The sequence below is a fragment of the Rattus norvegicus genome, chromosome 20 (genome assembly GCF_036323735.1).
Source record: "Rattus norvegicus strain BN/NHsdMcwi chromosome 20, GRCr8, whole genome shotgun sequence".
NCBI classification, from domain to species: Eukaryota; Metazoa; Chordata; class Mammalia; order Rodentia; family Muridae; genus Rattus; species Rattus norvegicus.
Window position 1 is genome coordinate 9,291,264 of NC_086038.1, and position 13,357 is coordinate 9,304,620.

Genomic DNA, 13,357 nt, shown 5'->3' on the forward strand with positions numbered 1-13,357 from the left:
GGTAGTTTTTGATTTTACGTCTGAGCCCACCATCTATTTTGAATTAACACCATACGTGCTTGCAGTTCCCCAGCACTGTTACGGAAGGAGCAGCCCTTCCTGGGGAGTTAGAATGCCCGATTATTGATTATTGACAGTTGACTGATGTATATGTGAGTCACCTGCACCCTTCCCGGTACATATGCAGCCTGCTCTTTGATTTTTACATAAAAGAGCTAAGAGCAGAGGACAATCTCACAGCTAAATCAGCACACTCTCACACCATAGTGGTTTTTTTAAAAAGGAGCACAAAAATGAACAAATCAGATAAGAGAACACGACAAAGCCAGAAGCAAACTGGCTGACAATACGCTGGTGGCATGGGCTCATCTCGTCAACGGAGAATAAAGAACCTTTAGCCCCACCTCGAACCATTCCCAAAGTAATTGTGTGTCTGCGACACACAATTGTGACAGTGTATGGTGATGTACCATACCCTAACCCCCACTGAGCTCAACGGGAATGACAACCACAGACAAACTTCTAGAACAATGTGGAGGAGACCGCGTTCACTGGTGCGTACGAACAGCGATTTCTCGAACAGGATGCAGAAGGTGCCAGCCAGAGAGAGCTTCCACAGAGTGATTAAAAAATAAGACTGGGGTTGGGGATTTAGCTCAGCAGTAGAGCACTTGCCTAGCAAGCGCAAGGCCCTGGGTTCGGTCCCCAGCTCCGAAAAAAAGAAGAAAAAAAAAAATAAGACTAACAAGCCAAATCTCGGGAGGAAGGAGCAGAGAGATCCAAGAAGACACTTCCCCAGAGAGACTGCTCTGTGGCCAGTAAGCCTGTAGTCAAACAGCCCTGGTATTTTGGTCCGTAGTTGAGGAATGCAAATTGCAACCACATGGAGATGCTACTGTAAACTGACCAGAGGACTGAAAACAGAAAAAGAAAAAAAAAAAAAACAAAAAAAAACCCAAAAAACCAAACACACCAAGCCTCTCATCCTCAGAGGGCCAGAGGGTAGATTGTCGATTCGGCCCACATGTACTCCAGCAAAAAAGTAGGTGGAAGAACCAGGCACCGTTTAGTAGGATGTTTGTCAGGGTAGCAGTGAAGTGCAAGCATGGGTGGATCCCATAGACATCGATTGGAGCCAAGAATCAGGACAGGAGGAGCTAAGGGGCTGCAGTTGCCTAGCATGGATGGAGCTCTGGATTCAATCCCTGGCATCATGAAAAGAAAAGAAAGGAGAGAAGAGAAGAGAAGAGAAGAGAGGAGAGGAGAGGAGAGGAGAGGAGAGGAGAGGAGAGGAGAGGAGAGGAGAGGAAGGGAAAGGAGGGGAGGGGAGGGGAAGGGAGAGGGAAGGAGAAGGGAGAGGGGAGGGGAAGAGAGGGGTGGGGAGGAGAAAGGAGGGGAGGGAAGGGGAAAGGAGGAAGGGAGGGGAGGGGTGGAGAGAGAAAGAGGACAGAAGAAGGGAGAGAGGAGAGGGGAGGGGAGGGGAGGGGAGGAGAGGAGAGGAGAGGAGAGGAGAGGAGAGGAGGAAAGTGGGGAGCGGAGGGAAGGGGAAGGGAGGGAAGGGGAGAGGAGAGGAGAGGAGAGGAGAGGAGAACACAGCCATGATAATAGAGCATGAGTTCCAGTGTTCTAGCTACACGAGTCTTCAAATTAAAGCACAAAAGAGATTCCAAGGGGATAACCTTGGAAGAGGGAGGCAGGGAGGGGTAGGGATGCTTCTAAGGGTCTGGAAAGTTCTGGAGCAGCATTTCCTAACCTGCCTTGCTGATACTGGGCAAGCCTGCCCTTTTCTGTACAGACAGTCCTGGGTCCTGTGGCCTCTGCGGTTGGCATCCACTAGTTGCCAAAATGTCTCCAGACACTGTCAACTGTCCCCTTGCGGGGGTGGGGGGTGCAAAAGTTAAATGCTGCGGGCTTTGCATTACTGTTTCATTGGTCCTGGGGAGAGGAAATCTACTCTGTGGAAATTCCTCATGCTCCATACATAGCACTGAATGTTAAAAGTTCTTCCAAAAAAAAAAAAAAGTCAATTAAACCTTTTCTTAGAGTTTTCTAAGCAAGCAGGGGCAGTGTATAGAGTGAACACCCGTGTTTCGTCTGCAGACACAGAGGCTAAGGTCCAGGGTGGCAAGGGTGGGTGCCTGGCAGAACCTACAGAAGAAGCCTGTTCCAGACTCCTCCTTTTGCTCCTCCCTCCCCCACACTCTCAGGTCTTCCTTCTCCCAAACGCACCCAGCAGATCCCAATGATGAACTTCGGGCCAGACCTCAACTGTGGAAGCCGGTGGGTTTGGAAAACATTGGCTGTGGACCGGCAGGGAGAATTGAAGCCGGATCATTGTGCAAACAGGATATTCGCTTGTGTCAGAGAGATCAAAAGAGGCTTGAGGTTTTTCTTCACAGCCTCAGCCTGCCTCCTTCTCCTCTCTCACTTTATCTAATCCTTGCAGTGAGCAGACGCCTCGTGTACGGCAAGCAGGAAGGCATGGCTGCCGGGGAGACACAGCTCTATGCCAAGGTCTCCAACAAGCTCAAGGGCCGCAGCACCTCCTCACTCCTGGACCCCCTCCTGGCTTTGGGCTTCCCCACACATACCGCGTGAGTACTGCGGCTGCCACAGCCCTAGAGCCCGGCTTCCCTGCCTGGGTGGATCCTCTCCTCCGCCTGTCGTGCAACTGGATAACCGAGTGTGGCTGACTTCCTGCTAAAGTGGTCACCTAATTGTGTAAGACGGGCGTCTCACAAGAAGGCCCCTTCCTCTTGCTTAAACATGGAATGGTCTTGAGCTCTGAAAGATGAGCTCTTCCTATTGACTGACAGGGGCATGCGCACATTAGAAGCCATGTGGGCCTCTGGCTGCTCACTTTGGAGGGGGAGGGTTGGAGGGGTTTGGGGGCAAATGTTCCTCTCCTGTGCACTGGCGAATCTTATGGTGACGTTTCAAGGTATGCGACTCTGACATGAGGCTCTAAGGCTAGGATCCCCTGAGAGAATTATCGTTCGAGTTTCTAAGCAGCCCAGGGAAAGTCGCTTGCCTTTAGGGAACACATCTGGAATACCCGGTGACAAAGTAGAATGTGTGAGAAGTTCCAGAGACAGCTCACCCCAGCACCACTGGGCTCATCCAAGTCCCCCTGGGCTCAGAGAGGAAAGAGATGTTGCTGACCGTGGTCAGGGCATCCATCGTAAACCTGCTTCTTAGCGGCCGTCCTCTCAGATCCTTACTCCCAAGGAGACGCCAAGTCGGAAGTATGCTTCAGAGAACCCGGGGCTCAGGCAGTGAGCCAAATAAGTCCTTCGATGAGATAGCAAGAACCTGGCTACCAGGGAGGACATTGGCATCGAAGCTGGTCTCCTCTTCTCCCAATATCGGGGCTTCTTGGTCACTAAATGGGGAACAGAACCCACCAGGAAGCCGCACATGAGAACACCAAGGCCTAAAGAGTAGCCAGCGGCAAGCCTAGGTAGGACAGGAGCAGGCTCCCAAGGCCTCCGAGACCCATTCTGTTTTACTACTCAAGCCGTGCAGTGGGCTCACCTTCCAAATCCCTGCTAGCTTAAACCAGTAAACACCCGAGTGTCTACAGGTTCTTAGGTGGGGCTCAGAAGGGGCTCATGGCTGGACCTCTCTGTCATGGCCTCTCTAGACGGCTACATCTCCACTGCTCTTCGCCCAAATACTGGGCGATATTACACTGGGTTCCAACGTGGACCAGCGGTTTCAGCCACTGATGGTTGGGTGCGTGGCCCACTCTGGTCTCTCTGGCCCAACTCAGCCAAATTGAAGTCAGCCTGTGTACACCCCAGGTCCCAGAATGACTAAGACGCATGGGAACCATGAGGAAAGCACCAGCGAGTAGTGGGGGTGGGGGGAGACACAGGAGAGGGATGTGGATGAGCCTGCCCAGTGGTTAGTTAAGGAACGCTACCTGCTAAGCAACCGGGGTTGGGCTGCATCTGTCAGGGCAGCACAGGCTCGAGCCAGGAATGCAGCCTGTCCCAGCCCAGTTGAGCATCCACAAGTAGATGACGTCGGCTTTGTTGCAGGGTAGCAGGGTGCAGAGAGACGAAAGGAAGAGAGAGCAGAGGTTGGGACTTGACAACCAGGACCCAGGGTCAAGAAATCAAGCCGTGGGTGTGGCATGAGTCACTGTATGAAAGATGGAGATCTTGGCATAAAGGGAAGTCCAGCAGCTTGGCCCTGGTAGGACACAGTGTGGAAGAGAAACCATTTTACTACCAGAGCTCACCCCTTCCAAAGAAGAGCCGAGCGGGCCTTGACTCTGCTGTGTTCTCGTTCCACAGGCTCAAAGCACTGGCGGCCACAGGGATGAAGACAGCAGAGGAGGCCGCAGACTGGTCAGTGGAATGGGGGCTGCATGGTTACCAGGGGCTTGGGTGACTCCACCAGGGACTCTATACCCCAGGCAGGTCTTCTGAGTGGGATGGGGTTCCTGCAGAAAAGATTCAAAATGACATCCATTTGCACCAGTTCTGAGCCCAGAGAAATAGTGAAACCCAACTTTAAGACATAAGGACAGAGGGCTGGAGAGATGGCTCAGTGGTTAGAGCACTGACTGCTCTTCCAGAGGTCCTGAGTTCGATTCCCAGCAACCACATGGTGGCTCACAACCATCTGTAATGGGATCTGACGTCCTCTTCTGGTGAATCTGAAGACAGCGACAGTGTACTCATATAATATAATAAATAAATCTTTTTTTAAGACATTAAGAGATAGAGACTGTTCTCACTTAAAAGCCAGATTTAGGGCTCTGCACAGATTCTTCCAAACATCCTGGCTTCTACCCCTTGCACATAAGTGCAAGCGCTCTCGCTCTCTCTCTCTCTCTCATGCACACACCTGATTTTTTAATCCAAATTTGACTCAAAAAAGATTCATGTTTGTGATATACGTTAAGTAAGCAGGGAGGTGTCTTTTTTTTGTTGCTATGAAATTCACACACTCACAGGCTGCTGCAATGGAGGAGAGTTTAAAGACAGTTGGGAATCCCCAAGGTATCGAAGGGTAAACCCCCAGTAGGGTTAGGGAAAGATGACCCTCCTTACCTCATATTTCAACCATCTGCCTGGGGGGTGAGGTTGGGAGTCCTTGTTTTTGGGAGCTCCTCCCCAGCCTTGGTGTCACTTGCCGTCACCCTTCCACCCAACTGGGAAGTCCCTCCCACCTCTTATCTGAAGAAGCCACAGTGAAAGTCAAACAGCGAAAAGCAGATCCTGGGCTCTGCTATGGCTCAGTGGTGAGGGCTCACCTAAGTGTGGGGACCTGAGCGCTCTACTAGTTCCCTTTCCTGTTGCTGTGAGATCAAACGCTCAACAGAGGCAACTAAAGAAGGAAGGGCTTGTCTGGGAGTGTTTGACAGTGGTGGGGAAAGCCGTGAGATGTGCTGGGATGTGAGACAGCTGGTCTCTTACCATCCACAGTGAGGAAGCTGGGGGAGAGGGGAATGTTGGCCCCTTCCGTAGGATCACTCAGTCACTCATTCGGGTTGAGCCTTCCTTCCTCAGTTGACCCAGCCTAGACTTTCTCTCATGGTGGAGCCTGGCAGTTTCTCTTCTAGGATTGATTCTAGAGTCTAGCAAATAAACGATCAATATTTGCCACCCCAGGTTCCGTGCCGAACTCTATCTACCTAAAAAAACTCTTCCAGCACTAGATAGAAGCCTGGGAGAGGGACCAGGGTTCTGTGTTCTAGGAGAACCTCTGCCTATAAGGCCACAGGCCAAGGATGTACAGGCAGAGTGTGCATAGGCAGAGGGAGCACAGGCAGAGGGAGCACAGGCAGAGGAAGCACAGGCAGAGGGAGCACGGGCAGAGGGAGCACAGGCAGAGGGAGCACAGGCAGAGGGAGCATAGAGAGGGTATGGGTGCACAGGCAGAGGGAGCACAGGCAGAGGGAGCACAGGCAGAGGGAGCATAGAGAGGGTATGGGTGCACAGGCAGAGGGAGCACAAGCAGAGGGAGCACAGGCAGAGGGAGCACAGGCAGAGGGAGCACAGGCAGAGGGAGCACAGGCAGAGGGAGCACAGGCAGAGGGAGCACGGGCAGAGGGCTCACGGGCAGAGGGCTCACAGGCAGAGGGCTCACAGGCAGAGGGAGCATAGAGAGGGTATGGGTGCACAGGCAGAGAGAGCACAGGCAGAGGGAGCACAGGCAGAGGGAGCATAGAGAGGGTATGGGTGCACAGGCAGAGGGAGCACTGGCAGAGGGAGCACAGGCAGAGGGAGCACAGGCAGAGGGAGCACGGGCAGAGGGAGCACAGGCAGAGGGAGCACAGGCAGAGGGAGCATAGAGAGGGTATGGGTGCACAGGCAGAGGGCTCACAGGCAGAGGGAGCACAGGCAGAGGGAGCACTGGCAGAGGGAGCACAGGCAGAGGGCTCACAGGCAGAGGGAGCACAGGCAGAGGGAGCATAGAGAGGGTATGGGTGCACAGGCAGAGGGAGCACAGGCAGAGGGAGCACAGACAAAGGGAGCACAGGCAGAGGAAGCACAGACAGAGGGCTCACAGGCAGAGGGAGCATAGAGAGGGTATGGGTGCACAGGCAGAGAGAGCACAGGCAGAGGGAGCACTGGCAGAGGGAGCACAGGCAGAGGGAGCACTGGCAGAGGGAGCACAGGCAGAGGGAGCATAGAGAGGGTATGGGTGCACAGGCAGAGAGAGCACAGGCAGAGGGAGCACAGGCAGAGGGAGCATAGGCAGAGGGAGCATAGGCAGAGGATATGGGTGCACAGGCAGAGGGAGCACAGGCAGAAGGCTCACAGGCAGAGGGAGCACAGGCAGAGGGCTCACGGGCAGAGGGTGCACAGGCAACACCTCTACTTGGATAGGGCAATGCCCAGAGTCCTGGCAGCCTTACAAGACGGTGGGTAGTCAGGCAGTGCCTCAGAGTTCCAGCCATCTGACTTCAAAGCCAGCCTCCAGATTCTAACTATACACCACAGGCTAAACTCAGTAGTTGAAGGTTGGGGGTGTGCCTGGATGTTACCTGTCAGTAGCAGCCTGGCCAGTGAGACTCACCAAGGATGAGGGATGATTCCGGGTTCCCTACACTTCCCTTTGATGTTGCTGAGGGGGAAGGCAATGTGCGGTGTCAGTCAGTGCTGGGAACATGGGAAGCTGACCATCTAACTCCACACAGTTCCACCTCTACACAGAGACCTTAACAAAAAAAATCAGATCTACTCAGAGCTCTTAAGGAAGCTCTGGAAATGCGAAAGTAGGTGAGAGGTATGGTGGTTTGAATAGGAATGACCCCCACAGACTCATGCAGTGAATACTTAGCCTATGGGGCGTGGCATTATCAGGAGGTGTGGCCTTGTTGGGGGAAGTGCGTCACTGGGGGCGGGCCTTGAGGTCTCAGCCGCTCACCAGATCAGAGGCTCAGGATCTCTTCCTGCTGCCTGTGGATCCAGATGTAGAACTCTCTGCTCCACAGTAATGGACTAAGCCTCTGAAACTATAAGCCAGCCCCAATGAAATGTTTTCCTTTATAAGAGTTGCCGTGGTCATGGTGTCTCTTCACAGCAATGGAAACAAAATGTCCCCGGATTTGGAAATGGGTTGAGGCGACGTTCCCTTTGTGTAAGGTGGGTTGTGAGTCAGCCTTGGTCACCCTCATTTTGGCAATGTGCCTAGATGCCTAGTCTCCATGTGAAAGAGCCCAAAACACAGGTCATGGAATGGCTTGAACGAACTCAGGATTTACATAAACACACATGCCCGCTGGGTCTGTTGCTAATCCGCCATCAGGGTGAGCTCAGGAAAGAGAGAGGTACAGGGAGAGACAAGAGGGGCAGGCTCACCTCTGCTACAGATTATCATCAAGGGAACTTGCTTACACACAAGGTGTATGCCTGCTGATAACACCCCACTTTCTAGCCATCGTGTTGACATCATGGGCAAGCGTCCGTCCCCCGGAGTTCTCCAATGAGTGTGTGCTAAGCAAAGTAACTGCTACTTAGCCCTTACCTTACAGAGATTTTTTTTCCGTGTGAAATTTTTTACCTATGCTTCTTGCTCTTCTTGTCTTGAAGTTGAATTATTAATTTAAGGCACTAAGTGTTTTCCCATGCCAAGTGTTGGCAGATCGCGCTAAGCGATGGCCACACAGCTGCAGCCTGTGGTCTCGCTGTACTTCCGACATGATGGCAAACATCATCGAACCTCTGAAATAAATGCCTATCTTAACTCAACCGACGAGAGAAATTATGTCTTTCCCCATTTTTATTTATTTTTTTTGTGTGATAGACTTGTATTTGGCGCTGTACATTGGTCATTCTTGTATTTAGAGTGGTTTGCTTGGCTAGGGGTGGTAGCTCACACCTGTAATCCTAGAGTGAGGAGGCTGAGACAGAATCACCACCAGGTCCACCTGGTGTATAGAGAGATCTGTCTCAATAATCAAATAAATGCTCTTTTTTTCATCAAAATAAATAAATACTTTTTGAGTCAAAAACGAACAATTAAAAAAAACCCACTAGTATTCACTTAAATGTTGTCCAGTCTTCTGTGGTTTCAATTTTTCCATTTAATGTGAAAGTTGATGGTGAAGTTAAAATGTGGGGGGAAAATTCCCTGTATGTGTGTTTCGATACCACAAAGATATCTAGACCAGCACTCTTCTGAAGGTTGAGGTCTGGGCCTCTCTGTCTTTGGCTGCAGTGTTAAACTGTAATAGGACTGAGAGCAGGTAGGCATTGGTCTAGCCTAAGGCCACACAGCTCCACCACTTGGCACTATCTTGCAGGGATGGCCACAGTGCCGATGTGTTTGTGTGAGATCAGCATACCCTCAACTTTGGGCTGGTGTTGCCGCTGTTGCATGTCCTCAATGGAGACAGCTCCAATTGATACGACAGTGTTTTCTGTTGCAGGCTGCATGGCCACTGCAGTGACCCTTCTCTGGATGACCCCATCCCTCAGGAGTATGCTCTCTTCCTCTGCCCCACGGGGCCCTTGCTGGAAAAACTCCAAGAGTTCTGGAGAGAGAGCAGACGCCAATGTGCAAAGAACAAAGCTCATGAAGTCTTCCCTCATGTGACACTCTGTGACTTTTTCACGGTGAGTCCGCCCCGGAGGCCTTAAGTGCTCACCACTGCAGCTGATGGCAGTGTTCTCTGGTAACTGGGCAACAATAGAACACAACTGATTTATTTTAATCAAGACATTAGCAGGAGCTGTCTGCTTTGTGGGATCTTTTTCTTCCTCTGGTCAACTTTAGCTCATCCTTCAGGACCCAATTCAATTTAGAGTCTTCAGTTCCCAGGCAGAAGAAGGTGTAATCCCAGGCTCTCGGCATCTTTTTGTCAATATCTCTAGGAGTCCATTTGGGTGCTATGAAGGTGATACACCCTTCTAAGAAGGCAGATGTTACCCAGGTCCTTGTCTACCCAGAGACTAGCAAAGTTCTGAACAAAGCAAGAACCCCCTGTGTGATGAAGTACTGAAAGGTGATGATTTGACATAACAAGGGTCTTCCCTATGTCAGAGCCTGGCCCTCTGAGGGAAAAAATGGCCAAGTCAGCAGCCTCCCTATGGAGTAATGTCAAAGAAACAACCATTTCCTCTATACCTCTACTTGATGAGCTAGAGAAGGACCCACCTACTGCGGGGACATCAGAGCAGAGCCTGCCACTCCACAGTGCTAAAGGAATGCAAAGTGTGATGTGCAAGAAAGAAGCTTCCAGAAGCTTTCCCCTGGAAAGCAGTGCCTCACAAACATCCACAAAGCACCCCCTGTGTGCCTGAGACCAGGAGCTCTCTGGGGTCGGAGCTAAACCCTTGCTTTCTAGAGGTCTGAGCTGGGATCCCTCAGGGCACCATGAGCTTCCTCAGAGTTGACTAGAGAATTCCATATGCATACAACAGAGAAGGAAAGAGGACTGACTGGGGAGGCAACAGGGAACTTCTAATCTAGACATGTAAAGGGGATAGTATTCCTGGAGGTCTTCTCCAAGATGTCTCATAACTGAGCAGAAGACTTGGAGGTAGGGGTGGTGATGACCCTTCACTCCATAACTGCAGGGGCTGGATAGGAAGAACCCCAGTGTCCTGGACAGAGAACAGTCCGTGGTGGATAAGCCTGAACAAGCTACAAGAATACATGTTCTTGGGCTGGAGAGGTGGCTCAGCGGTTGAGAGCAACGACTGCTCTTCCACACGTCCTGGGTTCGGTTCCCAGCAGCCACATGGTGGCTCACAACCACCTGTAGGGATATCCGGTGCCCTCTTCTGGTGTGTCTGGGGACAGCTACAGTGTACTCATATATAATAATAAATAGAAAAAATCTTTGAAAAACAAAAAAAAAAAGAATACATGTTCTTTGCTTCTCTTCCCTTAGTGTGAAGACCAGAAGGTAGAGTGTTTGTATGAGGCTCTGAGGCGTGCAGGGGACAGGATCCTGGGGTCCTTCCCTGCCCTGGTTCCTCTCGTTCTCCATTCTTCGATCAGCTACCTCGGCTTCTTCATCAACGACAGCCCAGCTGACGTCATCCGGGACTTTGCCATGGCGTTCGCCACAGAGGCATCAGCCCTGGCAGGTAGGGAACCCCGGCTGGGGGCAGACACACTGTACCCTTTGGGTCCCAGCTGAGACACCTCTAGGCCTTGATGGATTAGTTCCTGTGAGTGGTGATGGCCTTTTAATGACCATCCTCTGAGGGAAGAGTTTGGCTCTTGTCCTAAGGCAGCCACTGCCCTCAGACAGGCACTGTCTCTATGTCCCCAGATGGCTCTTATAGGTCTCACCTTAAAAGGGGGGAGGAAGTTGCAGGGGTATATATCAGTTGGTAGAGTGCTTGCCAGGGCATGTGGTTCCGTCCTCAGTGGTACATACTCCAGACATGAGGCCCACGTACCTGTAATCCAGAAAGGGGAGGCAGGAGGGTCAGAAGTTCAAGAACATCTTCACCATAGAGCTAGTTTGAATCCTGCCTTTATTACACAAGACCCTGTCTCAAGAAAACAGGAAGAGAGAGAAAGAAAGGAAAATGAAATGAAAAGAAAAGAAGAGAGAAAGAAAGGAAAAGAGAAAGGAAGGAAGGAAGAAAGAAAGAAAGAAAGAAAGAAAGAAAGAAAGAAAGAAGGAAAGAAAGAAAAGAAAAGAGAACAGTTGAGTCTGCCCAGCAGAAAACCCTGCCCAGCATCCCTGTCCTAGGTTACACAGGGTCCCCTCCCACCAGGAACCTCAGAGTGGGACCTTTCTTAGCAGTGGGCTCTTTAAAGACTCAATTAATTAAGATGAGGTCACGCTGGAGTAAAGTGACCCTAAATCAATAACTGGTGATTGATACCAAAATCAATAACGTAAATCAATAGCATGGTCCTGAAAAAGACATGTGGGGATAACAAGGAGGTCACTTGATCTAACTACCTCACTTCCTGGGAGAGCTGGCCCTGAGCTCATATCCATCTCTTGACCCTGAGCAGGCTTTTCCTGCCTTCCCAGGTTCAACCTTAGTCTGACCTGAGAGGCTAGGAGACTCCCCTGAGATGACAGCTCAGGAGTGTCCCAAGTCCCTCCCTGCCCGCACTGTCCCTCTCAGTAAAACTGAACCCAGGTACACAGAGTAACAGAGGAAAAACAAAAGCCTATTCAGAAGTCAGCATGACTCACCCCTGGGTCTCCCGAGAAGCCCGGTCTTTTCCAGGCTGTGCTCACTTACATGGAGCGCTTACCCTTCCCAACTACGAAAAAGTGTCATGAAAAGGATTTCCCATCACCTACACATACCTTTATGCCACTAGCTGCTTCCCCAGAAGCTTAGGGCTCAGGGACCTGGCCAGGATCCACTGGCTGCCAAAGTTCCCCTGTGTGGAGAATACTGTAGTGAACTTAGCATCATGGTGCCTGAACCTTCCAGAACTTTCATTAGGGGAGTAACATGTCCTGTTTGCTTCCTGACCTGGATGAAGAAGTGTCAAGCAGCTCTTGGGCACAGTGGACTCCAGAGTCCTGGAGTTAACCATCTTCATCCTCAAGTACTTCCTGTCATGAAAGAAACTAAGTCAGAGCATGATTCTCAGCCGAGACCCCTGTGGGGACAAGGACAGAAGAGCCTAGAAGTAGGTCCTTCCACAGCAAAGTCTGTCATTTCTACTAAGACACCAAACTGCCTCCTCAGAGTCTGTAATGCTTGGGGCCCAACTGACACCAGATCTGATCGTTCCCAAGATACTATCCTCTCTTGCTTGCCAACCTGAAAGCCTCAAAGGCCAACCTGAAGCCGAGGAGTTCTCAAGGGCAGAGGCCATCAGAAAGCACTGAGCCTCACCACTACCCGGCCTCCAGTGAGGAAAGTCTAATGCTCTCTAGACGTGCTGTAGGTTTTATGTCCGTCTGTCAGGGAGACTCTTCTTTAAGAATTGACCTAGGCTGGAGACATAGCTCAGTGGGTAGAGTGCTCTCCAGCAACAATGAGGCCCTAAGTCCAATGGCTGGCAACACATAAACCAGGGATGCGGATGCACTCGGGATATAAGGACAGGAGGATCAGTAGTTCACAGTCATCCTCAGCTACATAACAAGTTCAAAGCAGTCAAGGACGCACGAGATCCTGTCTCAAATCAAAACCAAAACCAAACAGCACTGACTGAGGAGCGTCTGGACCCCAGTCACGGGTGCACCAGAGAATGAAGGGCCATTCACTGCACTTTGAGCTAGCTTGCAGCCTAAGAGCTATGAAGACCTTGAGCTACATCTCTGTGCCCGTCCTTTAGTTTGTTTGTTTTTTTGTTTTTGTTTACAAACACTGCAAGGACCCAGCCACATCCTGTCTCATAGGGAGAGCCCAGTCCTTGCTTTGTCAAGAAAGCGCTAACCCTAAAGAGCAGGCGCAGTAGAACAGAGACAGGGAGAAGAGAGGTTTCTGCCTGTTCCAGGCAGGTAGCACTGACATTCAGGGACAGGTTCTTGGCGCTCCAATTCCTATCTGCCATTCAGCATGGGTACCCCGCATGCTATGTTCGCTTGACATTCAAGATGAGATACTCAGCACCCTGTGTTTTCTTGACTCCACAGACTGTACCATCAAGCCCTGCACCAAGCAGCTACACCTGACCTTGGCCCATAAGTTCTACCCTCACCACCAAAGGACCCTGGAGCAGCTGGCCAGAGCCATCCAGCCCAGCCACACCTGCCAATGGACAGCTGCCCTGTACTCCCGAGACATGCGTTTTGTGCACTACCAGGTGAGAGGACCTGGCCGGGCTGGTGGGCTGGGCCAGCCTTTCTTACTGATAGGAAGTGAATAAATGCTCCCCTGACAGCACTTACTCCTACAGTCTTCCCTGACAAAAAGAGGGGGCTCCCCTCTGCTGGAGCCCTCCCCTCATGTGCAGT

At 51.3% G+C, this 13,357-nt stretch overlaps 1 protein-coding gene across 5 annotated transcripts in view; it reads left to right on the top strand.

Annotated features, from left to right (window-relative positions):
* Window positions 1-1,555: 1,555 nt before the first annotated feature.
* Window positions 1,556-13,357, top strand: part of Ubash3a (ubiquitin associated and SH3 domain containing, A) — a 43,218-nt gene continuing 31,416 nt past the window's right edge. Inside the window, exons 1-6 of one of the 5 annotated variants that reach the window (XM_039098726.2) lie at window positions 1,561-2,280; window positions 2,447-2,594; window positions 4,302-4,355; window positions 8,891-9,077; window positions 10,358-10,556; window positions 13,037-13,206. In XM_039098726.2, the coding sequence (XP_038954654.1) occupies window positions 2,482-2,594; window positions 4,302-4,355; window positions 8,891-9,077; window positions 10,358-10,556; window positions 13,037-13,206 (723 nt within the window). In that variant the 5' untranslated portion in view covers window positions 1,561-2,280; window positions 2,447-2,481. Of the gene's footprint in view, window positions 2,595-4,301; window positions 4,356-8,890; window positions 9,078-10,357; window positions 10,557-13,036; window positions 13,207-13,357 lie in introns of all 5 variants that reach the window. The other 4 variants (XM_039098727.2, XR_005497253.2, XM_063279154.1 and 1 more) reach the window with 4 other exon arrangements.